This window comes from Rhineura floridana, chromosome 7 (assembly GCF_030035675.1).
Source record: "Rhineura floridana isolate rRhiFlo1 chromosome 7, rRhiFlo1.hap2, whole genome shotgun sequence".
In the NCBI taxonomy this organism is placed as follows: Eukaryota; Metazoa; Chordata; class Lepidosauria; order Squamata; family Rhineuridae; genus Rhineura; species Rhineura floridana.
In genome coordinates, this window is record NC_084486.1 from 135,232,927 (window position 1) to 135,258,701 (window position 25,775).

General features: G+C 42.8%; 1 protein-coding gene across 1 annotated transcript in view; it reads right to left on the reverse strand.

Moving 5' to 3' along the window:
* Positions 1 to 25,775, reverse strand: part of SPATA16 (spermatogenesis associated 16) — a 199,766-nt gene that overhangs the window by 23,785 nt on the left and 150,206 nt on the right. Inside the window, exons 8-9 of the mRNA XM_061634505.1 lie at positions 22,013 to 22,177; positions 18,238 to 18,321 (exon numbers count right to left, since the gene is read on the reverse strand). Of these exons, the coding sequence (XP_061490489.1) occupies positions 18,238 to 18,321; positions 22,013 to 22,177 (249 nt within the window). The remainder of the gene's footprint in view (positions 1 to 18,237; positions 18,322 to 22,012; positions 22,178 to 25,775) is intronic.

A 25,775-nucleotide genomic window follows, 5' to 3' on the forward strand; every position in this document is an offset into this window, starting at 1 on the left:
AGTATCCCAGCATGCTCTGCAGGGCATCATTTAGCCCTGAGATGTTCCTTTCTCTACAGCTGTTGCCTTTGTTCTCCCAACCAGTTTGGAGAATCATAGAATAGTAGAGTTTGAAGGGGCCTATAAGGCCATCAGGTCCAACCCCCTGCTCAATGCAGGAATCAAAATTAAAGCATACCCAAAAGGCTGCCTCTTGAATGCCCCCAGTGTTGGAGAGCCCATCACTTCCCTAGGTAATTGGTTCCATTGTCATACCACTCTAACTGTTGTGGGTTGGTAGTTCCTGGGTTTAGATAATTGGTCAGTTGCCTGCTTTGGATGGGGTCATATTCACTCTGAAAGAGCAGGTTTTTAGTCTGGGGGTGCATCTTTGTCACTGTAGGCCCAGGTGACCTCAGTGGCTAGGAGTGCCTTTTCCAGCTTCGGCTGGTAAGACAGCTGTTTGTTTCTGGCCTGGGCTGGCCTGACCACTGTTGTCCACACACTGGTAACCTCTAGGCTGGATTACTGTAATGTGCTCTATGTTGGGCTGCCCTTGAGGTTGGTCCAGAAACTGCAGCTGGTGCAAACTGCTGTGGTGCGACTGTTCACTGGGGGAGGGTAACACCAACATGTCACGCCGCTGCTGAAATTATTGCACTGGCTGCCCATTAGTTACTGAAGTTCTAGGTTCTGGTTTTGGTGTACAAAGCCCTATGAGCTTGGGACTAGGATTCCTGAAAGATCATCTTGCTCCTTATATGCCCAGTTGATCACTGTGCTCTGTAGGTGAGGGCCTCCTGCAGATACCATCTTATCAGGAGGTCTGTTCTGCACAACATAGGAAGTGGACCTTTAGTGTAATGGCACCAACCCTTGGGGATACCCTCCCCTTAAACATTAGACAGGCGCCATCTCTGTTATCTTTTCGGTGCCTACTGAAGACATTCCTCTTTGAACAAGCCTTTTACGTAGACACCTTATTCTAGTCTGTGTTGGAATTGCTTTTTAAGCCTTTTTAAAGCTTTTAAAAAAAGATATTTTCTTTTAATATGTTTTTAAATGTGTTTTTAAAGATTAAAAAGTCTGTTTTTATAATGTTTTAGAGTGTTTTTAGTGTTTTTGTTTGCCGCCCTGGGCTCCTACTGGGAGGAAGGGTGGGATATACATTTAACCAATAAAACAAATAAATGAGTCTAAGAGCTGAAAATCACACAAAGTTCTCCTCTAAGCACTGGATAGGTGAAACATTTAACCCCCCCTTTGTCTTCCAGAGACCCATGCCAAAGCTGGCATGCTCCCACCTGATTTCTTCCCTTATTTTCAGCATAGTGCTCTCTCTCTCTCTCTCTCTCTCTTTCTCTTTAGTAGCAATGGGGGAGAAATTCAATTCAGTTCACATTTAAAACTGAATTTATCAAATTCACACTTTCCAAAATGACATGAGAACCAAAACACGGATCCTTCAAAATGTTGCACTTATCCGAATTTTGCAATGCAGTTCTCAAACCAAGCAGTGCTTACAAAGATGCATGTATTTGAGGAAAGTGTTCACAAAGTAAATATATTGATGAAAATAACATACAAAAATGCATTATATTAGGATAAACTGCTTGCAAAAATGTGTACTTTAGTCAAAATTGCGTACAAAAATGTATTTATTAGGAGAAATTCACACTAAAATGCTAAAGAATTTTCATGAGGATTTTTAAAAAGGTTTACAAATTGCTGCAGAGATTTGGAGAACCAAATTTAAGAAATAAATAATTTAAGAAATGAAAAACGGAGAGAACGAAAATTGACAGATCATTCCAACCCTACTCTCTGGTGGTGGTAGGGTAGGGTATTGGGTGAAAGACACAAGTGGATTTGTGTTTGATATACTGTACCAAATTGTTTAAAGTATAATTGAATTCCCTTTCCCATCCTGCTTTAATAAATGGATGCTCTGGCATTAAAACTGAGGTTTTGGTGTGGGTGTGAATTTCTGGGTTCTGAACTCCCTTAGAGGCATTCTCAGGCAGCACATTGTTCACCTATGTTCCCCTCCTTTTGTATTTAAGGGTCATGCATGAAGTTTACACACATGAACTCCCAGAGACATGTGTAGCAACAGCTATCCCATGGGCAAAGTTTTCTGCTCATGAAAGGCCTGCTGATGTGGAAAGTGTGTTGTCAAGAGGCTCTTTTTGTGTGGAGCAGCACAAGGGAGAGAAAAGGTAGGATGTGAAAGGGGGCATCATCAGCCTGCACAGTCTTGGTACTGATATAGTTAGTGAAAAGGGCTGTAGCTCAGTGGTAGAGCAACTGTGTTGCATGCAGAAGGCCCCAAGTTCAATTCCTAGCATCTCCTGACAGGCCTGGGAGAGACTCCGTGTCTATAATCCTGGAGAGCCGCTGCCAGTCGGTGTTGACAATACTGAGCTACAGAGACAAATGGCCTTTATATTTCTAAAATAAAAAGCAGCTTAAATTGAATGGGACTTCTCTGGAAAAACAACACAGCTTAAGGATTGCAGCCAGGGTAATTATTTTCCGCAAGATGAGCGATATGAGTTTAACAAGCTCTTTGGCCAATGGCAGTTAATATCTATCTCTTCCATGGGTTTTTTTCTCTCTCTCTCTATTTAGTCATCTTTAGCCCGATTTCTTCATTTGATTTGTATTTAGGAAGGCAATATTAACCAAGCAGCAACAGGCAATTTGCGAAGGCAGGCACAGAGGAAGCAAAGGTCTACTGTCCTGATTATTCTGATGAAAGCTCACAGGTCAAAAGTTCACAGTCAAAAGTTCACAGGAGGATATTAGGTTGTAAAGGATTATCTATAATATCTGGAGATTTTTCGTTCTTTGATTCATCTCAGTGTACCAAAGTTTGGAAGGCTAAAAGATGCAAGGAACCCTGGCAAACAGCCCCTCTGTGAAGACGTGAGCTATTTGTAAATGCCAAAAGCCAGAGGGCATAAACATCCTGACTCTCATAGGAAGAATCCAAAATTTATGATTTTGTGTATCAGTAGAAAACCGGCGCTTCCAACAAACAATGGGATCATCTAGACAAAGGTTGTGATATCAGCCTTGGGGTGAGGGATCAATCACCCCAAGAGCAGAAATTTACAGTAAACACTTCTTAGGAGACAAGAGTCTTATCAGGAAACACATCTGGTAAAGCCAGAGCCCTTACCGATAATTCCAAATTTTTCCATTGTCCTCACATGTCACTGTTGCATACCCCTCCCAATTTACATGGAGACCCAAACTATACTTAAACTCGATGATTCTGAGGATCTGTAGCACCCCGCCCTCGGGGGCTCAACTGCTGCCCTGTTCTTTACATTGCACCCTAGCAACCAACATCATCTGGGCTGCATGAGCTTATGAGAACTAAGGAGGGGTGAGTTCTTTCACATCTAGTGAAGTCTATAAATAAGGGTGGAGTTTTGGCTGAAGGCTAGTAGCGAAAGTTCCCTTCTGACCTTGGACTCTCGCTGCAATCTCCAGGAAAGGTATATTCTCCCTAAACTCTTGAGCTCCTTTCTTTCCCTTTTCCTGTGTGATTTGACATAACTCATGAGTGTTAATAAGGGTTAATAAGTTTTCTGTCTTATTCTATCTAGAGCATTAGTAATGAGTGACTGGGTTGAAGTTAGGATGCTGCCTGTTTTAACTGACATTGTAAAATGCAATATTTTTCCTGTTTCTTCTAATAAACCAATAGTTATTTTATTCTTTGTGTCCTTTATTGGGGTTAAGGGCAAGGTTATATACACACATAAGTAACATGTGGGTTTAATTCCAGCAAAAAGTTTCGCTACCCTCTCAAAGTGATGTTTGAATTTCTACTGAATCAACACGCATGTGGAGCTTCAAACTTAACCAGAACTTCCTTTCTAATTGGCTAAGTGTTTGGGAGAGGGAGTGAAAATATGGTATACTAGGGGCTGCCATCCCTGCTTGCTTTGCTCGCTCACCCCACCTAACCCCACCCTCTTGCCAAGCTTCCCACTGCCCTGAGATCTTGCCAAACTCCCCATTCCCCTCAGACCTGACCAAGCCTCCTTCTCCCCCTCCACAGGTTGCCAAGCCTACCTCCTTTTCCCTCCCCCTTACAGGTTACCATGCCTCCTCCTCTCCTTCCCCTGCCACAGCTTGTCAAGCCTCTCCACCTCCTGTCCCTCACAGGTTGCCAAGCCTCCCCCATTTAGACCTTCTCTTGGGAAGCAGGGGACAGAGCCAGCTGGCAAACGTGAGCTGCACAGGAAAGCTGTCCCTGCCTATCCTCACTGTTCCTCTGTGGCTTGCCCAGACTGCTCACCATGGCCCTGCAGCATTGCTGCCATCTCACACAGCTGCCTGCCTTCCATGCCCAATTCATGCCTACCCCACTCACTCACCTGTCTTGATCACTCACTCACCTCATGCCCACCTGCCCTACTTGGCTGCCTCACACCTGCTCACTCACCCTCCCTCCTCACTGGTTGGCCCACCCTTGTCGCTCCCTCCCTCCTACTGAGGACCAAGAATGACAATTGAGAAAGTTCTGAGTCCACCAGATGTGGAGGGTGGTGGGAAGCGCTTGGCTGTTTCCCTCTTATAATAGAAGCACATTGCACGGTGAACTTACTTTTATGCACTGTCATATCCAAGGCACTCCACAAGGGCACCCAGTGCTGCCATCTTGGAAGTTGTCATGACTGTGTAATGATTGCTGTACAAACCAAGTAGAAAGAGATTCTGGGGCTTGTTAGATGTGAATTGAGTAAAAAGTGGATGTCATCCAATAAGGCAAGGAGATAAAAAGCCCCCCCCCCGGACGACGAGAAAATGTAAGTGAAAAATATAAATGAAAAATTACAGTTTTTATTCCAATTTCAAGGATAAAAATTGGCAAATCTGGTGAGTGTCCTGAAGAATGTGTTGCTGATTCTTAACAATCCTGTGGAAAGAATCTGATCCATTACAGCTTTGATTTAAGAAAATATTATAAACAGGCATCCCCTAATGCAGGCTACATAACACTAGCCAAAATGCGTTGGGCGTTTTTGTAAACCATTTTTATCCTTGAAATTGGAATAAAAACTCTGATTTTTCATTTATATTTTTCACTTACATTTTCTGGTCGTCCTGGGCCCGCCCCCCTTTTTACCTGCTTGTTAGATGTGACCACATAAACTCACTACAGCTATTGGGTATGCAAAATGTCAGCACCTCTGTTGCTAAAGTAAACATTAGAGATAAACCCTAAGATAGTTCCTGCAGAGTTGTGCAGCTACACACAACCTACACCATATAAGACTTGGTTCACAAGCTACATATTTGGATATAATCTTTTCTGGTTGCAGTCCAGAGCCCAAAATCTGCACTCATTGCTTCACCCATTATACATATGTACATACCAACATACATAGCCTTGTTGTTTTCAAGAGAGGTATGCCATAGCCAGAGCTTGGAAAAGTTACTTTTTTGAACTACAACTCCCATCAGCCCTAGGCAACATGGCCACTGGATTAGGCTGATGGGAGCTGTAGTTCAAAAAAGTAACTTTTCCAAGCTCTGGCCATAGCTGGCTACTTTGTTCCTCCCCTCTCCCCAAGAATGACTTCCTAGGGTTCAGTGCTATGTAACCCACGTATGGATGTGGCAGGCAGTTAACATCCAATTTTTCAACAGTGCTTTCAACTGAGGCACATGGATATGTGAAAAAAATGCCATGGTTCCAGGAATTCAGAAAATGGAACAAGTGAGCAAAACGAATCAGAATCTGCAGGAGTTCTAAACTTTTAGGTGCAGCACAATTTTCACCTACCAGAATTGTTTTCCTATTTGATTTTTTCCCACCTTAAAATAAATGTTTTCAACTAAAAAAAGAAGTGGAAAAAGCAAAATGATTTTATAAACATAACTCTTTCCACCACTTCACGTTTTCACATTCTCTTCCTTTTTCTTGTTTCATTTCTGCTGGTGCAGCACAGCCTCACAGCTAAATACGTTTTGAGCCTCAATGACCGTGGACCTAACATGAAAACTGTAGTTTGCCTGTGTGATATGTTCACACTGGGGACTCATTCAGCACTTTGGAGTGACAAACCTGTTTTAAACTACTGCCTGAAGTTAGCCAAATTTTAAACATGGATGGAAACAATTTCACACAAAAGGTTGGGTGACCTATTCAACCAGGGTCATTCAGTTTTCTTACACTGGCATATTATTATGTATGTGATCTTTTCCTGTCTTTTACTCAATGCTATGGTCCTATTTAGATGACCATCTTGGTCAGCCTAGCCATGAGTGGGGAACTGAATTGAAGAACCTGACACTACAGTCCAACTTCTGGAGACTGTGCTATATCATAACCCAGACCTGTGGATGCCTGCAGTGGACTGCTACTATACATCAACCACGGTGCAATTTGTCAGCATGCCATGCACACACAGTTAGTGCAAGTTGGGCTTTGTGTTGGCCTGGTGTCCATGCACAAGCAGCATGGTCTGCTGACAGAAAATCTCTGCTATCATGTCATGTCCCCCTCTAGGATACACACCTTAACGTGGTGAGGGGGTTTGAGAGTGTTGAAGAAGCTAACAGCAATGCCATCAGGAGTCTAGACCAAGAGGCTAGACTCCTAGCAGGGGCACCCAAGGCGGAATGGTCAAAGCTGAAACACCAGACTAAGATGCATCCAAACTCAGAGGAAGGCAATGGTAAACCACCTCTGAATATCTCTTACCACAAAAACCCTATGAACAGAGTATCCAAAATGCAACACGAGATAGTGTTGGAAGATGAGACCCCCAGGTCAGAAGGCACTCACCGAGCTACTGGGGAAAGAACAAAGGACAAGTACGAGTAGCACTGTGACTAATGACGCAGCTGGGTCAAAGCCGAAAGGAAGCCCAGAGGCTGATGCGCACAGATGCGAAAGGAGAGTCCGGAGTTGTACAACGCACACAATAGGAACATGAAATGTGAGAAGCATGAACCAGGGAAAGTTAGAAATTGTCAAGCAAGAAATGGAATGTATCAACATTACAATACTTGGTGTGAGCGAACTAAAATGGACGGAAATGGGACATTTTCAATCAGGCAACTACAAAATGTTTTATGCAGGAAATGAGAAATTAAGAAGAAATGGGGTTGCTTTAATAGTGAGAAGTGATGTAGCAAAAGCTGTTAGGAGCTACAATGCAAGGTCTGAGAGAGTGATATCAATGAGATAAAATGGGAAACCTATCAACATAACCATCATCCAAGTCTATGCTCCGACGTCAAACGCAGAAGAAGAGGAATTGGAGAGATTTTACGCAGAAGTAAAAGAAGAAATTGATCACACACCAAAACAGGCCAGGCCTGGCCTCCAAGAGGTCTTCTGTCTCTTTAAAAGTTGTGCAGGGGGAAGGAAGAATTCCACCTTGTGGTTTTCCCCATTACAGTGTTGCAAGAACACCTGCACTTGGCTGACTTTCTCTTCTCCTAAAGATAAAGGATCAGTCTCAGGCCCTGAGCCTGGCAACCCTAGTAAGATGCCATTTAGGCCATTTAGGCCAGCGTCCTCTTCCCACAGAGTGCAACACCTCTCTTCCCACTTGGGATTCCCAGCAACTGGTATTCAGAGGCATACTGGCTGTGACAGTGGAGGGAAGGTATAGCCATTGTGGCTAGTAGCTATCGATAGCCTTATTCTGCATGGATTTGTCTAATCCTCTTTTAAAACCATCCAAACTGTATACATCTTGTGGGAGTGAATTCCATAGTTTCATCAGTGTTTCCCAGCGTGTGGGTCATGACCCGCAAATGGGTCACGAAGCCTGTGCAAGTGGGTTGCAGTGGTTAGAAGTACAGTAATACTTCAATTAACAAAGTAGGTGCATTCCTGGACATTACTTCTTTAACAGAAACGTTGGTACCAGAGGTAGGAATAACATGGAAAGAATAGGGATATGTTCCTAAACCCGCTCATAGGTGGTGGAGGAAGCTTCAACAGGGACTTTAAAGGGAGCCTTCCTGGCACCCCTTCCCCCCCCACTCTGAATAGTATTGGATCCTTCCCTCCCCACCTCTGGGAGAAAGCAAGAGATCTTTTTAAAGCAAAGCACTCACACAGGCAAGTCAGTTTCACCTTAAAGTAAAGGCACAGGCCTGAAGTTTATCCATAGCAGAGCAAAGCTCGCCAGTTTCACCTTAAAAGAAGCCCTTGTTAAAAGGAGCTTCTTTCCTGAAGGATTCCTAAACTGAGGTATTACTGTAACCCCAAGATAATTATTGCTTATAATCCTTAACAACCATCAAACCCTGCATTGATCAGCTGACTGGCAAAATGCAAGTTCAATCATCCCAATGATACTTGCCAAACTGGATTTTATTGTGAATAAAACTATCAAAACTACTTACATTTTGTTATATCCAACACTGTTTATGTAACTCTATGTTTTTAGAATAATCTTTATAGCTTATGAATCAATAACATGCAATCAGATCATTGGTGTGCTTACATTCCCATAAAGAATAAATTTGTAATATTTGCTATAAATATTTCAACAAATTCCACCTTAATAATTTTTGACTTGGATGCCTCAAGTAATAGTTAAAAAATAGGCAAACTTGCAGTTGAAATGCACAAAACCAATAGCTGCCAAACACCTAAGGCCCACAAGTCATGTGACAATAAACTGAGGGGTCACCAACCCAAGTCAATGTGGACTTGTGGGTTGCCATACCACAAAGCCTGGGAACCACTGCCTTAGACCATGGCAAGTCACGTGTAGCAGAACCTAGCGAACATGGATACAAAGTTAGAAAGGAAACGGAAAAAGGATAGAATGTGAGTTATGGGTAAGTGGGGGATTTAGGCCCAGGCTTCCCCAGTAAGGAAGGCAGTGGAGACTGGTGGCTCCGATGTAAGTGAACCAGTGAATGCTTCAGCACCTTGGACAGCTCCTTGAAAATTTGGACTAAATCTCAAAGCAGGTTCACTGCCCCAGTGACATTGGAGCCGCCAGCCTCCACTGTTTCAGTCCCTCTTTTCCAACCATTAGGAAAACAGGCATTGCAGCCATTATTCTGCTGCTTCAGTGAAAAAAGGCTGAATGTTTTTCATTAAGCGTAACAGCTGCTTCTTTTGCAACAGCCAAACTTCACTGCTGGGAAGAATGGTATTGGCGCTCTTCATTTAACACTAATTGCACAGGCTTAAATTGTGGTTATTTTCTAACATGTGTAAATTAACTCAGCAGCAATAAAGACAAAAGAGTGACCCTGGATTTGCAGTTGTGAGGAATATTTTTTTTTGAACAGGTGGCAGAGAGCTGTGTACTCATGCATGCATGTGATGATGTCAGTGTCCACTGGTTTCTGTTTGACTGTCTAAGGCACTAAAGGTGTTAAGCATAGATGCGTTTCAGTCAAATTAACTATACTGGAAAACAAATTCAACAACAATAGTTAGGAAATCAAGTGTTTGAATGCCTCCCCCACCACTCTACAAATTGATATATTTGGGAAATGGTGGTTGTGCGCTGATGAAGACTACATGGACACTCTAATATGCAACTTCCTTACCTGCAGGCTGAAGGAGTGTAAACCTCTAGGTTAGAGTACTGTTATGTGTGGGTCTGCCTTTGAAACTGCAGGTGGTGAAGAATTCAACGGCCAGATTGCTGATTGGGGCAAGACAGTAGCAACACATAACACAAATTCTACACAGCTGCACTGGCTGCCAATTAGTTTCTGGGCCAAATTCAAAATGCTGTTTGGACCTATAAAGCCTTATGCGGCTCAAGACCCCAGTACTTCACGGACTGTCTGTCCCCGCATGAAAGCACCCAGATCCTCCGTTCATCATCTGAGGGAGGAGTGGAGGGTGGTAACATGAGAATGGGCCTTTTCAGTGGTGGCTCCCCACTTGTGGAATGCCCTCTCCAGGGAGGCACACCTGGCTCCATTATTGCCTGCTTTTAGGCACCAGGTAAAAACATTTTTATTCACCCAGGAGTTGAATGTTCTGTTTGTTTTTTGTCAGGTGGGGAGGAGGTGGATCTTGTTTTTATATATTTTGTGAGTATTTTAGGATGTTTTATTCTTGTTTTTATATCTGTTTTTAATGTTGTAAGTTGCTTCAAGCTGAAAAAAAGTGACTAATTAATAACCATAATCAGGAGAGGGTTGTACCACATGGCTTCTCTGTACATTTGAGCAGGCTTGTATACAGGGAAGACTCCAGGTCTGAGGGCACCTTGGGCAAAGGGATCCATGGCAGGCCCCCTCCTACATTAATGGGTCTTGATGGATTTACCTGGTGGACAGTTGTGGCAACGGAGCACCATTGGATGGCTGGATCCAGCTGCCATTTACATTTCCCACAATGCCCCTGAGTAATGCTAAACTATTGCTGTTCTTTTCTTTCACATAAATCCTAGGAAGACCATGTCCACACCATACATTTAAAGTACATGGCTTACCCTAAAGAATCCTGGGAACTGTAGTTTGTTAAGGATGCTGGGGATCTTAGCTGTGTGAGGGGTAAACTACAGTTCCCAGGATTCTTTGACAGAAACCATGTTCTTTAAATGTATAGTGTGGATGTGACTAAATAATGGCTATGGAGTTTGGTGACAAAACCCCTCCATTCAGCTGTCCCTGCCCAGGAACACAGGAGGAGTCATACTTTTTGAGGGGGGGGACTGCCATGGGCCCCCAAACATAAAAGGGGCCATATCAATAATGTTAATCAGTATTGGTAGGTGGGCATTGCTGTGTTGCCAACTTTTCTTTCCTTTTCTTTTGTTTTCAGAATACTACTAACCAAACGTGGAAAAATCCCAAAGCAAGCTCCATTATGGGTTGGCAATGTCTTTTTGATTGGTTTAATGTATCACCAAACAGACTTAACATTTTGGGAGAGGAATCAGCTGGTCTCTCACCTCATCAACAAAACTAGCAATTGGTTCTCTTTCTATCATTTCTGTCTCTGCTAGGGATGGGGGAGAGATTAGATTCAGTTAGCATTTAAAGCTGAATCCATCAAATCTACACTTTTTGAAACAATATGCGATCTTCAAAATTTGCACAGCTGAATTTTGGGATGCAGTTCTCCAACCAAACAATGTTTACAAAAATGCATATGGATTTTTTTCATAAAAATGCATATATTTGTGAAAATTACATACAAAAATGCATCATATTAGGAGAAACTGCTTGGAAAAATGTGTACATTTGTCAAAACTGCATGCAAAAATGTGTTTATTAGGCGATATTGGCACTAATATGCTGAAGAAATTTCATGAGGATTTGATTTTTTAAAACATCACAAACTGATGCAGAGAACTGAATTTAAGACTGGAAAAATAAGGAACTGGGAGACCCAAAAATGACAGATCCTTCCATCCCTAGCCTCAAATGAACATTCAGCCCCTGAGTCTTTGTTCAGGTAAATATGTGCAGGATTGCAGCCTTATTGTATTTTTTTTTGCATCTTTTGTTGTATGAATATGCCATTCACCACTTCCCTGAAAAGCAGTTTATTAATCAAACAACAAGAAGCTTCACTGGTGAGTAGTGTTTTGAACGTGAGTCTCTCCAGTCCACATTCAATACTCTGGAGAAGGGCCATACAGCTCAGTCACAGAACACATGCTTTGCATGCAGAAGGTCCCAGGTTCAAACCTCAGCACCTCCAGATAGGGTTGGGAATGTCCTTTGTGTGAAATCCTGGAGAGCTGCTGCCACTCAATGTAGACTGAGCTAGATAGATCAATCTTGGTGTAAGGCAGCTTCCTATGTTCCTAGCTCTAACCAGTAGACCAGCCTTTCCCAACCTTAGGGTCCCCAGATATTGTTGGACTACAACACCCTTCAGCCCCAGCCAGCATGGCCAAAGGTCAGGAATTATGGGCACTGTAGTCCAGCAACATCTGGGGACACAAAGGTTGGGAAAAGCTGCATTAGACCACCCTGGCCTTAGACATGTTACATTCTCTCACATCTGTCTGCAGTAAGGAGTAACCTGATTTAATTAATAGGCTTTTAAAAAAAGATTAGCAAGATAATTGTGTGAAGTATGTTTACAGCACTGTATACAAGCTTAGTGTTCTTATGTGGTAGAGAGACTACTCTTTATTTATTTATTTATTTTATTTTATTTATATACCGCCCTAAGCCCAAGGGCACTCTGGGCGGTGTACATAACAATAAAACAATCAGAAAATATATAAATACAATAATACAATAGAATCAAACCAAACAGACGTAAACAAAAATAATCAAAGCAGCAGCAAGATACATCAATAAATATTAGTAGTACGCGTTAAAATGCCTGGGAATATAAAAAGGTTTTCACCTGGCGCCGAAAAGATAGCAGCGTCGGCGCCAGGCGCACCTCATCAGGAAAACCATTCCACATTTCTAGAATGACTAGAGACAGAAATGTATTGCAGCTTTACATCTTGAACAGATTGATGCTGTGGAGCCATTTAGGCATGAAAATTTGACTAGCAGGTATAAGCAACACAGTCCAGTTGCTGCCAGGGAAAGCTGTGTGTGTGCCTGTGCACAGTGGCTGTTGTGTGTTCATTAATGAGCAGGAAGATTTTGAAGAACACCCGATCTAGTTAATGCCACTGATTACATTAATAACATAACACACATTGTGTTTGTGATTTCTAAAGAGTTTCTCACGTGGATTCTGTAGGCAAATGGGAGATCAAACCTAGGGAAATGCTTGTGCTTGCAATATTTATCTCCTCAGATAAAACACACAGAAAAAGGACAAATAACAAAAACAAATAAATTATTTGCATAGACATCCTGGACATGCATCATGACTCACTAGTCAAGAAAACTGAACAAGATCATTTTCTTATCTCTTTCTGATATGCTGCACATACATTCCTAGAACTATAGCATTCAGAAGCCCACAGGTGTATACCCATTCTAAAAGTCGCTGAATCCAGCAGTTATCTATTTTAATTAACTCAAACCATATCAGTCTTACTTGGCTGCCTGTGGAAATGTTATCTGTTTATTTAAAGAAGTTTAATATCTAATGACATGTAAGTGCTGATTTAGATTCTAGAGTGCATGTGGAGGAGTTCCATAGAGTTCACCATTACGGGAAATAGGAAGACTGTGCTATTTCCTACACAGTGCATAGGTAAACTATAGAATTTGCAACCACAAGTTGTTGTGATAGCCACTGACTTGGACAGCCTTAAAAGGGGTTATTCAAATCAGACAAGAACTTCCAAGATGGACTGCAACATGAAACGGATTACAATATATCAAAAGATTCAATGCTATCAATGAATCTGCTCAATAGATTTTTTTTTAATCACACCACATGTGCTAATTGGCTTACCAATGCTAGGATGCCTGTTTTATCAAGTACATTTTTATGAATGCCATTGTGAATAAAACAATTGTCACTCCCTGTGCTTTTCTGCATTTCGTTTCCTTCTGACCTCACTATTTACAATCCTCCCCTTCCAAATCATGTATATATGTACCTGCAGCTTAGGATAATATTTTGTGCATCTGATGGAGACTGTAGCCTATGAAAGCTTATGCTTTAGTTTACTTGTTAGTCTTTAAGGTGCCACGACTCTTTGTTGCTTACACTATCACAGAGTTACTTTCCTCCCTGTATTGCTTTATCATTGTGGACTTAACAAGATTTTTGGGAGACAGTCCCTATCACAGTTTGCTCAATATAGTAAACAATTCCAAGCAGCTGGTCTATGCCACCTGCTCCACGAGCTAGAGGGAGCCCCAGCTGACAAAGCGTCAAGGCGAGTTAAGCAGCAGAGCGAGTTCGGCAGCAGGGCGAGGAGGCCAGGGCCCCCCACTCTGCCCGTCTGTTCCCTGACCTCAACTAAACCGCAGTCTCCAACCCATTGACGTAATAAACCTTAAACAAAACTATGCAGGTAAGAAGTCAGCAGGGGGGTGGGGGCTTTCCAGTGTTTTGCACCGCCTGCAGCATGTACGACTATCTGCCTGTTGGACAGAAGTCGTGGGTATGCTCTCGGTGCAATGAGCTCCTGGCTCTCCGGGAACGACTTCATTTCCTTGAGGCCAAGGTGGCGGACCTGGAAAAGCTGAGAGAGGCAGAGATGTGTGTGGAGGAGGCCTTCAGGGACGTTATAGCTGTGTCCCACTCCAACGATGGTAGCTCTCCTGCTATCATGGAGAACGATGGTCTCGGGGAAGGAGAGCATCCAGCTGAGGAAGAGGGAAACGATCCCTTAAAAGGGACCCATTCCTTGGGGGATGAGCAGCTATCCTCTCGTGCCGAGGATATATCTCCAGGGGGTGGAGGGATCCTTGTAGTGGGTGATTCGATCATTAGGAACATAGACAGTGGGGTGTGTGATGGGCGTGTAGACCGCAAGGTGTTTTGCCTGCCTGGTGCGAAGGTTGCGGATATCGCCCGTCGTTTAGATAGTTTGGTAGACAGTGCTGGGAAGGAGTCAGTGGTCGTGGTGCACGTTGGCACCAACGACATGGGGAAATGCAGCCGTGAGGTCCTGGAAGCAAAATTTAGGTTGCTAGGTAGGATGCTGAAAGCCAGGACCTCCAAGGTGGCTTTCTCTGAAATGCTACCAGTTCCACGCGCAGGACCAGCCAGACAGGCCCAGCTTCGCAGTCTCAATGCGTGGATGGGACGATGGTGTCGGGTGGAAGGGTTCGGATTTGTTAGGCACTGGGGAACATTCTGGGACAAGCCGGGCCTGTACAAAAGGGACGGGCTCCACTTGAACCAGAATGGAACCAGACTGCTGGCACTTAAAATTAAAAAGGTAGCAGAGCAGCTTTTAAACTGACTGAGGGGGGAAACCCGACAGGAGCTGAGAAAGGTCCGGTTCAGAATAAACCTCCCCCCTGGGATAAAAACCAAAGAAATGATGAAATTTTAAAAGGGGTAGGCCTAGAAGTAGGCATTGTGAGAGCAGGGGCACAGGATATAAATTCAGAAGAGCAAAATTACCACAGGCCTAACCAAAAGTGCCAAAGACACTTGAAGAGAGACACTGCTTACAAGTGCCTGTACGCTAATGCTAGGAGCCTCCGAACCAAGATGGGAGAACTGGAGTGCTTGGTCTTAGAGAAGAGCATTGATATAGTGAGCATAACCGAGACCTGGTGGAATGGAGAAAACCAGTGGGATACGGTTATCCCTGGATATAAACTATATCGGAAGGACAGGGAAGGACGTATTGGTGGCGGAGTCGCTCTATACGTGAAAGAAGGCATTGAATCCAGCAAGCTCGAAACCCCAAAAGAGGCAGACTCCTCCACAGAATCGTTGTGGGTGGTGATACCGTGCCCCAGGAGGGACTTAATACTGGGAACGATCTATCGTCCCCCTGATCAAAATGCTCAGGGAGACCTTGAGATGAGATATGAAATTGAGGAAGCATCCAAACTAGGAAATGTGGTAGTAATGGGTGACTTCAACTACCCGGACATAGACTGGCTGTATAAGTGTTCCAGTCATGACAAAGAAGCAAAGTTTCTAGATATTCTAAATGACTATTCCCTAGACCAGTTGGTCATGGAACCGACCAGAGGGACGGCAACCCTGGACTTAATCCTCAGTGGGCACCGGGACCTGGTGCGAGATGTAAGTGTTGTTGAACCGATTGGGAGCAGTGACCACAGTGCTATTAAATTAAACATACATGTAACTGGCCAATTGCCAAGAAAATCCAACACGGTCACATTTGACTTCAAAAGAGGAAACTTCACAAAAATGAGGGGATTGGTAAAAAGAAAGCTGAAAAACAAAGTCCAGAGGGTCACATCACTCGAAAATGCTTGGAAGTTGTTTAAAAACACTATATTAGAAGCTCAACTGGAGTGCATACCGCAGATCAGAAAAGGTACCGCCAGGGCCAAGAAGATGCCAGCATGGTTAACGAGCAAAGTCAAGGAAGCTCTTAGAGGCAAAAAGTCTTCCTTCAGAAAATGGAAGTCTTGTCCGAATGAAGAAAATAAAAAAGAACACAAACTCTGGCAAAAGAAATGCAAGAAGACAATAAGGGATGCTAAAAAAGAATTTGAGGAGCACATTGCTAAGAACATAAAAACCAACAACAAAAAATTCTATAAATACATTCAAAGCAGGAGACCATCTAGGGAGACGATTGGACCCTTGGATGATAAGGGAGTCAAAGGTGTACTAAAGAACGATAAGGAGATTGCAGAGAAGCTAAATGAATTCTTTGCATCTGTCTTCACAGTGGAAGATATAGGGCAGATCCCTGAACCTGAACTAACATTTGCAGGAAGGGATCCTGAGGAACTAAGACAAATAGTGGTAACGAGAGAGGAAGTTCTAAGCTTAATGGACAATATAAAAACTGACAAATCACCGGGCCCGGATGGCATCCACCCGAGAGTTCTCAAAGAACTCAAATGTGAAATTGCTGATCTGCTAACTAAAATATGTAACTTGTCCCTTGGGTCCTCCTCTGTGCCTGAGGACTGGAAAGTGGCAAATGTAACGCCAATCTTCAAAAAGGGAACCAGAGGGGATCCCGGAAATTACAGGCCAGTTAGCTTAACTTCTGTCCCTGGAAAACTGGTAGAAAGTATGATTAAAGCTAGATTAACTAAGCACATAGAAGAACAAGCCTTGCTGAAGCAGAGCCAGCATGGCTTCTGCAAGGGAAAGTCCTGTCTCAGTAACCTATTAGAATTCTTTGAGAGTGTCAACAAGCATATAGATAGAGGTGATCCAGTGGACATAGTGTACTTAGACTTTCAAAAAGCGTTTGACAAGGTACCTCACCAAAGGCTTCTGAGGAAGCTTAGCAGTCATGGAATAAGAGGAGAGGTCCTCTTCTGGATAAGGAATTGGTTAAGAAGCAGAAAGCAGAGAGTAGGAATAAACGGACAGTTCTCCCAACGGAGGGCTGTAGAAAGTGGAGTCCCTCAAGGATCGGTATTGGGACTTGTACTTTTCAACTTGTTCATTAATGACCTAGAATTAGGAGTGAGCAGTGAAGTGGCCAAGTTTGCTGACGACACTAAATTGTTCAGGGTTGTTAAAACAAAAAGGGATTGCGAAGAGCTCCAAAAAGACCTCTCCAAACTGAGTGAATGGGCAGAAAAATGGCAAATGCAATTCAATATAAACAAGTGTAAAATTATGCATATTGGAGCAAAAAATCTTAATTTCACATATACGCTCATGGGGTCTGAACTGGCGGTGACCGACCAGGAGAGAGACCTCAGGGTTGTAGTGGACAGCACGATGAAAATGTCGACCCAGTGTGCGGCAGCTGTGAAAAAGGCAAATTCCATGCTAGCGATAATTAGGAAAGGTATTGAAAATAAAACAGCCGATATCATAATGCCGTTGTATAAATCTATGGTGCGGCCGCATTTGGAATATTGTGTACAGTTCTGGTCGCCTCATCTCAAAAAGGATATTGTAGAGTTGGAAAAGGTTCAGAAGAGGGCAACCAGAATGATCAAGGGGATGGAGCGACTCCCTTACGAGGAAAGGTTGCAGCATTTGGGGCTTTTTAGTTTAGAGAAAAGGCGGGTCAGAGGAGACATGATAGAAGTGTATAAAATTATGCATGGCATTGAGAAAGTGGATAGAGAAAAGTTCTTCTCCCTCTCTCATAATACTAGAACTCGTGGACATTCAAAGAAGCTGAATGTTGGAAGATTCAGGACAGACAAAAGGAAGTACTTCTTTACTCAGTGCATAGTTAAACTATGGAATTTGCTCCCACAAGATGCAGTAATGGCCACCAGCTTGGATGGCTTTAAAAGAAGATTAGACAAATTCATGGAGGACAGGGCTATCAATGGCTACTAGCCATGATGGCTGTGCTGTACCACCCTAGTCAGAGGCAGCATGCTTCTGAAAACCAGTTGCCGGAAGCCTCAGGAGGGGAGAGTGTTCTTGCACTCGGGTCCTGCTTGCGGGCTTCCCCCAGGCACCTGGTTGGCCACTGTGAGAACAGGATGCTGGACTAGATGGGCCACTGGCCTGATCCAGCAGGCTCTTCTTATGTTCTTATGATGGGTTGCACAGGAAGAGTGGGTGGGCTATCTAGATGAGAGTATATCAATGCAAAGAGCAAACTCGTTTTTTTCAAAATGCATGGTTTTGGGCTTGAATTTTGCCAAGGTGCAAAACTTCAGGAAACTTTTACTGAACCACCAGAACATATGTGACCCCTGAGAAAGACCTTTCCTTCCTAGCAACTGCTAAATCTGCTGATTTAGCAATTACTTTATTTTTTTTACCTTTTGAATTTTATTCCAGACACGTTCTTTATCACTTTTCCTTCCTTCGAGGGTGTCCATGGCATCTGCCATTAGTGACTGCAGCTGTGACACCAAGATAAAAATTATCAGGATGGAATTCACACAGAAATAACTTCTCTAAATACACAGATTAAAACCTAATTAAAAAATCATTTGTACGCTGATGATTTTATTGCTCATCTTTCGCACAGTGAGCACCACCATAACTTTTTTTTTTGTCTCATCCACATTTGCCTTGTGTTTTTGTGGGATGGATAACGCCCAACAATAAGAGGGGGGGGAATATCCCCACTGGAAAGTGTGTACTTTAGAATATGGCTTTTAATATAGGAGTCTCCGAGGGGTTTGCTTTGTAATACACAAGTTTGGAACTATTGTGTTTTATAAATATTAGAGGATTTAAATCCCATTAATTTCAGTGTGAGAGTGGAGAGCATACTTAAATGTCTCCCACTAAAATCAACCAGGAAGCAAAAGTGTGCAACTGGCTGAACTGTGCCCATTAAAACAAATACATAAATTTATGATAAAGGCTTTTCAACCCCAAGGGGCATTCAAGGTGGTTCATTTAAAAAAAAAACATTAAAAACATGAACCACAATCCAGTTTTTGACGCAGAGCTTGGAAAAGTTACTTTTTAAAACTACAACTACCACCAGCCCAATCCAGTGGCCATGCTGGCTGGGGCTGATGGGAGCTGTAGTTCAAAAAAGTAAGTTTTCCAAGCTCTAGTTTTGAGTTATACATATCTGGAAGCAGCACCTGGTTTGATTAGACTGGACAATTTAGTTAAACTATATAAAGCATTTTAACAAACTGGCAATGTCCTAGGGGTATAATCAGGTATGTTGTGAATAATATGAGAGATTTCTGTGCAAGATCTCCCACAGTTAAAAAATAAATAGCAGCAACCAGGTATTTGTGGTGGTGGGCAATCAGATTTTGACAGCTCCTCGATTGTGGAATTCCATCCCTACGAAGGTGTGTCTGGCATCTTCATTAATAATAATTAATAATTAATAAATGTGGCACTGGGAGACCTTTTTTAAAACCCTTATCCCTTGCCATTTTCCCAATTAAAATTACTTACCCTGCAGGATAACTATATAGGTGTGTACCACATAGTTCCTTGCATGCGTTTCTATATGGGACAAATATCAGTTTTAGGGGAAGAAATGATTTAAATTGGGAAAATGACCAGTTCCATGGTTTCAGTCTGATTCAACTCCTCCCATCCCCTCCCATGGGTGCTATTTTTTAAAAAATAAAAGTTGTGGGAGATCTTGATCATAGATCTCTTCCTGCATTACTTAATAGTTGTGCCTTAAGGGGAAAAAATAGGTTATTCATCATCACTGAATATTCCATTTGAGGTTCTCCAAAGCTGCCAAGTTTGATAAAGAAAGATCAGAAGAATAGCAAACACTCTCAAGGTTTGCTGAAATTCTGCCCTTGAGAAGGTCTCCGTGTCTTCCAAAGGTGAAGTTTGCAACTGGGAGAGCGAACTTTAAGTAACGTTTTCCCAGCATGTGCTTAAGCTGTGATGTATGACTTGGTCTACCACCCGTCCCAGAGGAGACATTGCTAACCACTGCTCATTTGCATGTGGTAATTAATTTAAATGTGTGCACTTGTAAAATTACCCATTGTGTTAGTTTTGAAGCAGAACACTGGGTTGTGTGGTGTGTCATGAGGACCAGTGCATTTACTGAGGGTCTTCAGGGAACTTTTTGTTGCTGTTGCACAGTCTCTTCATGCTCCTGAGGTCATGGTAAGAACAAGCATACCCTTGCTTGCTGTAGCCTCTTGTTGCAAAACCAGCTGACTGTGGAGTCTTCTCATGTGAAGAGTTTATTTATTTATTAAATTTCTGTCCTGCCCTTCCTCCCAGAAGGAGCCCAGGGTGGCAAACAAAAACACCAAAAGTGCTTTAAAACATCCTAAAAACAAAAGACTTTAAAACATATTAAAACAAAACATCTTAAAAATAGTTTTAAAAAACAACTTTAAAAACATCTTATAAAGTAATTCCAGACTGGGATAAGATTTGAGCTTGTAGTAAATACTGAACCTGGTGGATACCAAGCAGGAGAATTCTACAGAGCTAAGAAAACACTAGACTGACACGCAGTCTTCAGTTCCTCAGTCCTCTAACCCCAGCATATCTATGGTGTAAGCTCTAATAAGCAAAACAAACTTTGGAAAAGCTGAGCTGCTGGGTCAGAGATAAGCTCCTTGCAAGGGCTTGGGTCCTTTTCAGGTTAGTGAATGTGATACTTAACAACAACTTACGGAGCTTAAATAGGATCAGGTGGTTAAGTCATATTGGCTTCTTTAATGATCATTCAACTTAAACAGCCACAACACACAGCTGCATGGGACTGATTGTTGGAAACATTTAGGCCCCGTCTACACTTTGCCTTTAAAGCAGGATTTATATCACTTTAAACAGTCATGGCTTCCCCAAAGAATCCTGGGAACTGCAGTTTGTTAAGGGTGCTGAGAGTTGACCCCTATTCCTCGCACAGAGGTACAATTCTCAGAGTTCTTTGGGAATAGGGACTGATTGTTAAACCACTCTGGGAATTGTATCTCTGTGGCTAATAATGTTTAAAAAAATAAATAAATAAAAATAATCTTGCCAAGTATGGCCAGCTGTGACTGGCAGCAGCTCTCTGCCTTTTCAGCCAAAGGTCTTTCCCATCACAAACCATCTCATCCTCCAGATCAGCCTTTCCCAACCAGTGTGCCTCCAGATGGTGTTGGACCACAACTCCCATCAGCCTCAGCCAGCATTGCCAATGGTCAGGAAGATGGGAGTTGTGGTCCAACAACATCTGGAGGCACACTGGTTGGGAAAGGCTGCTCCAGATGTTGCTGTGCTGCCACTCCCACCATTCTTGATCACTAGCCATGCAAAGTGGGGATGATCTGGAGGGCACCAGGTTCTCCACTGAACTGGGGACCTTTTTTTTTTTGCATGCAAGCAGGTGCCCTTCCACTGAGCCTGAGCTCATGTGAGATTCCTGGTAGCATCTGGTTGCCTACTGTGAGACACGGTGTGGTGGTTTGCATGAATCGTTCATCCTGATCTACCATGGCTCTTACATTTTTATGTTGATTTCACTTGACTTCCATGAGATACATCCACAGTAAAGAGTGCATTTCTTGCACATTCAGTGCACATTCTTTGTCCAATGAGTAAAGCTCCTTATTTGAGTTTTTTTGCTCCTCTTTTTTGTTATACACTATTCTCTGACATTTATGTGATGGGGTGCAAATAATCCTCTTTATAAAGCAAATTGTTTCATAACGGTAACCCCCAATGGCTGCTGGTGGCTTTATATCAGTGGGGCACTCTGGATTGTAGTCTAAACTTTCAAGGAGCTGGTCCAAGGTTCTGAAGCATGTTGGACAGCTCCTTGAAAGTCTGGACTAAAATCCAGAGTGGATTCCACTGCCTCACTGACATGGTGACACCAACCACCACTGCTTACACCCCCCCAACACTCCACATCCACAATCAAGAGATTTGAGGGTGGCCATTTTAAATATAAGGATGCCTCTTGAAGTATTGTATGCGTCTTCTGGGCTTAGCTCTCCTAAAATGTTGTGTTCAAGTTTTCAAAGCTACATCTAGTGTTAATTTTTCCCCAAAAAAGAAGTTCCAGGAGAAAAATCTTAACAGTGTTATGGTTTGATCCCCTGCTTGACAACCAAACCCTAAACAAGGACTGAAAACTGGAATGCTTACCAGTTCAGCATCCTGCTGGCTGATGTCTTGGAGGTAGGGAATAGTGGCAAGCTCAGCCATGGCTTGGTTGATCACTTGGGATTGCTCTTTGATGCGCTGCAAGCGTCCAAGAAGGCTGGCATGTTGCAGCTTCTCTATCACACCTGAACATGTACAAAAAGTCTCCTGGGCTCACAATGAAAAGCAAAGGGGTTAGACAAGAGGTGTGGGGCAGGGCCCACCAATTTCCTTGAGAGTGTACACTGCAGTTTGCTCATCGTCACATATTTGCAATATATATATATATGGTCTCTCCAGGAAAACATGACTGATGCTAACCTTGGCAGTCTTTAAGCACTAGGCTAAGACCTTTCTATTCACCCAGGCCTTTGGTTAATATTGGCTCCTCCATTTTTTTAGTGGGGCAGGTAAGACCTTATTAACATATTGCTGGATGAGCATTTTATGGATTTTGCACTGTCATTGTTTTAATATTTTCCTGGTTTCAAATTGTTTTTTATATATTGCATTTTATTTTGTTAAGTTGCATTGAGACTATTTATTGTATAAAGCGATTGCTATCTACCTATCAATCTATCTACCTATCATCCATCCATCCATCCATCCATCCATCCATCCATCCATCCATCCATCCATCCATCCATCCATCCATCCATCCATCCATCCATCCATCCATCCATCCATCCATCCATCCATCCATCCATCCATCCATCCATCCATCCATCCATCCATCCATCCATCCATCCATCCATCCATCCATCCATCCATCCATCATCTACACATGCACAATATTTACTTAGTTCAATTTATAATCATACATAAGTTTCCTAGAAAAAGCACTATCTTTACACATACATTATAAGAAAAACCACCTTGACGCATATTGCCATATGTTTGCACTTCTAACATCAGAACCAATGTCTGGCTGCCTAACCCTTTACAATAATGCTGTCATAGAGGACATCCTTTACTCACATGCATCTTTTAAGCAATCCCTCTAGTATAACAAACAACAACCAATTCAGTGCTTATGTAGCAGGCATGTATGAACAGTAGATAGCTTGAAAAAATAGAATGTATTTTTTCTTCTTGTTGTTAGGGTTTTCCACAATTGTGTGTGTGTTGTGTATACATGAATATTTTCACTAAGAGGGCAAGTAGCAACTTTGTGTATGGGGGAGGAGCAGGGGTGTTGGTGGCATTCATTGGGAAAATGGTCTGGTGGAAAGAGTTAAACTTCATTCACTCTGCACCAAGGTCCCAGTCTGAATCAGGCCCTCTCAGATGCTTTTTACCCTAACAAACAGGAAATCCAAACAAGGATCTCTTTCGTCTCATCTAATGTGGCTTTATTGGGGATAGAATTTTGGATGGTATCATATTAGACTGCTGGGGCAATTACGTGCATGATATTTCCAAATGCCCCAAACTCGTTATATTATTCATGTAGTCAACGAGTACATCTGGTGGAGGAGTGCTACACTACAATCTTCCTTGTTAAGCTCATTTGCTCTGTTGCAGGGCCTCTTGATTGGCTGAGAGATCAGCTCTACCAGGGTCCTCCCTCAACTGTCGCCCAGTAGCACCCATTCCATCAGGCTATAGCGGCTAGAGCAGAGGGAGGGAGGGAAGGAGGGAAAAGAGAGAGAGATGGGACTGCCTCTCTATTGACTCTGCTGAGAATTCAGCAACTTTTGACTCCTCCCTCTCACTGAACTGTTTCTGTTCTGATGAGAACTCTGTAACTAAGAACAAGTGCCTGAGCGTGCTATTTTTCTTCCTCCCATCAACTCCCTTTTCCTTTTGTGTCATGGCTTTTTTGATTGTAAGCCTGAGGGCACGTTCTATCTTTTATTACTGATACTTGTAAGCCACTTTGGGAGCTTCCCCCCCCCCCCAGCTAAAGGGTAGGATTTTTGTTTTTTTAAAAAAACTCATCTAAATAAATAAATGTAGGGAATTCCCACCCACCCAAACTGTACTAATAAGTTGGGTACCTGATCAGGCTAATGCTCAATGACTGGCAATTTTCTATAAGCCTGCAGTGGTCAGAAACTAATGGAAGAAATAACCTAATTTTCAACTTCAAAGAGGGAGGGAAAAAACAGGCATTATAGCAGGTTGAATGCTGTCAGGGGTTGTGTTTCAGTGGCAACAAAAATGCAGAAAGAGAGTGTAAATAACTGCTTCTGACAGCAATAAGAGCCCACAGGGAGATGAAGCACATGATGAGAATTACCTGAGCTACAGTGGAGTTCAAGAGGCTACTAAGCTGCAGTAAAGAAAATAATAAAGTGGCCAAGGATGAAGCTGGAACCACCTCATCCTGGTACAGGGAAGGTTAAGTAAATAGCAAGCTTAAATGGAAGCTTTAGGCCAGCAGAATTGGATGATTTAGCAACGGAAAGGGCTGAATGCCTGACGACTGGGAACAAGGGGCAAGAAACAGAATTGGCATCAGGTTTCTGAAAATGGGCTTTTCAAAAAGAATGCAAGGAGCTAACACAAAGGTTCTTGGCAGGCAAAACACGTTCTAGTTCCCCGGTTTATTGTGTGAAGGCAAACAGCAACAACAGCAACAACAAAAGGGGGCTTCTGGTGCAAAATGGCAGACTTTGGGCAGCAGAGCATGATGGGGGCCATGCCCTGCTGCTCCTGGCTGCCAGTTTGCTACTGGACCCACTTTAAAGTGCTCACTTGGGATTCAGGTACTTGAAGGAGCGCCACTCACATTACTCGGCAACCCATGCCTTAAAATCTTCTTGGGAAGCCATGAGGAATGTTTCATCTATAACTGCAGTGCATTCCCTGGCGACTCATAACAGGCCCTTCTTGATTATGGCCTCCCAGTTACAGAACTCCCTCCCATCAAATAAAAGTTTATTCTCCTCACTGATTTCTTTTTGACATCTGTTAAAGGCACACCTGTTTCATGCTGTACTCACTCACAAAGAGAAGTTCTTTGGACCTCTCTCTATTCAGAATGGAAGAGCTGGTGGGTGTCCAGTCCTGGCATCCAATGAAGTGTGGGCAAGTTTAAGGGGGGGTCAGTGTAGGAGATGCTGAGCCAGTGTGAACTGAGCATGAAGAGCAAACACCTCTCATGCATTGTGGATTTCTGAGGAGATATTTACTGAGATCTTTCACAGACACCATATGAAGTACTGGTGCCCACAAGTGCTGTGTTGGCGACTCCCCAAATATATACATTAATACATACAAGAAATAATAATGGAAAAGCAAGAAAGCTTGCCCTCCCCACTTGTTGGTAGGCTGGGAACGTATGATATGAACAATTTCGGCTCTGCTAAGATGCTGGATCTGCATTTTGTGTTGTTCAAAAAAGGTGGATACAGAGGAAAGTTGGAAAGAATCTCCACCTCCCCTCAACATTTTTATGTATTTGCCACATTGCTCACCAAAGGATTGGGAGAGTATTATAGTCTAATGAGGCAATATGGGAAACTGAAAAACAACAACTAAATACAGCTGCACATCACAATGAATGACATTTTATTGGCAGTGTGTGTGTCTGCTGGAGTGGGAAGGGCTTTCTAACGGCATGCTAGAGCATATTCACTAATAGGGGAAAAAAACCCTTGCGGTTTAAGAAAGTACCTGTAGCCAACAGATATTTATATCTAATTTTAAAAAGCAGGGAAATTGGGCAGCTATAGTGAATGCGCTAGGGGAGCAGGAGACCTGACCTCCTCTCTGAGCTATTGTACTGCCCTACAAATTTGTCAAAATGCAAACACAATTT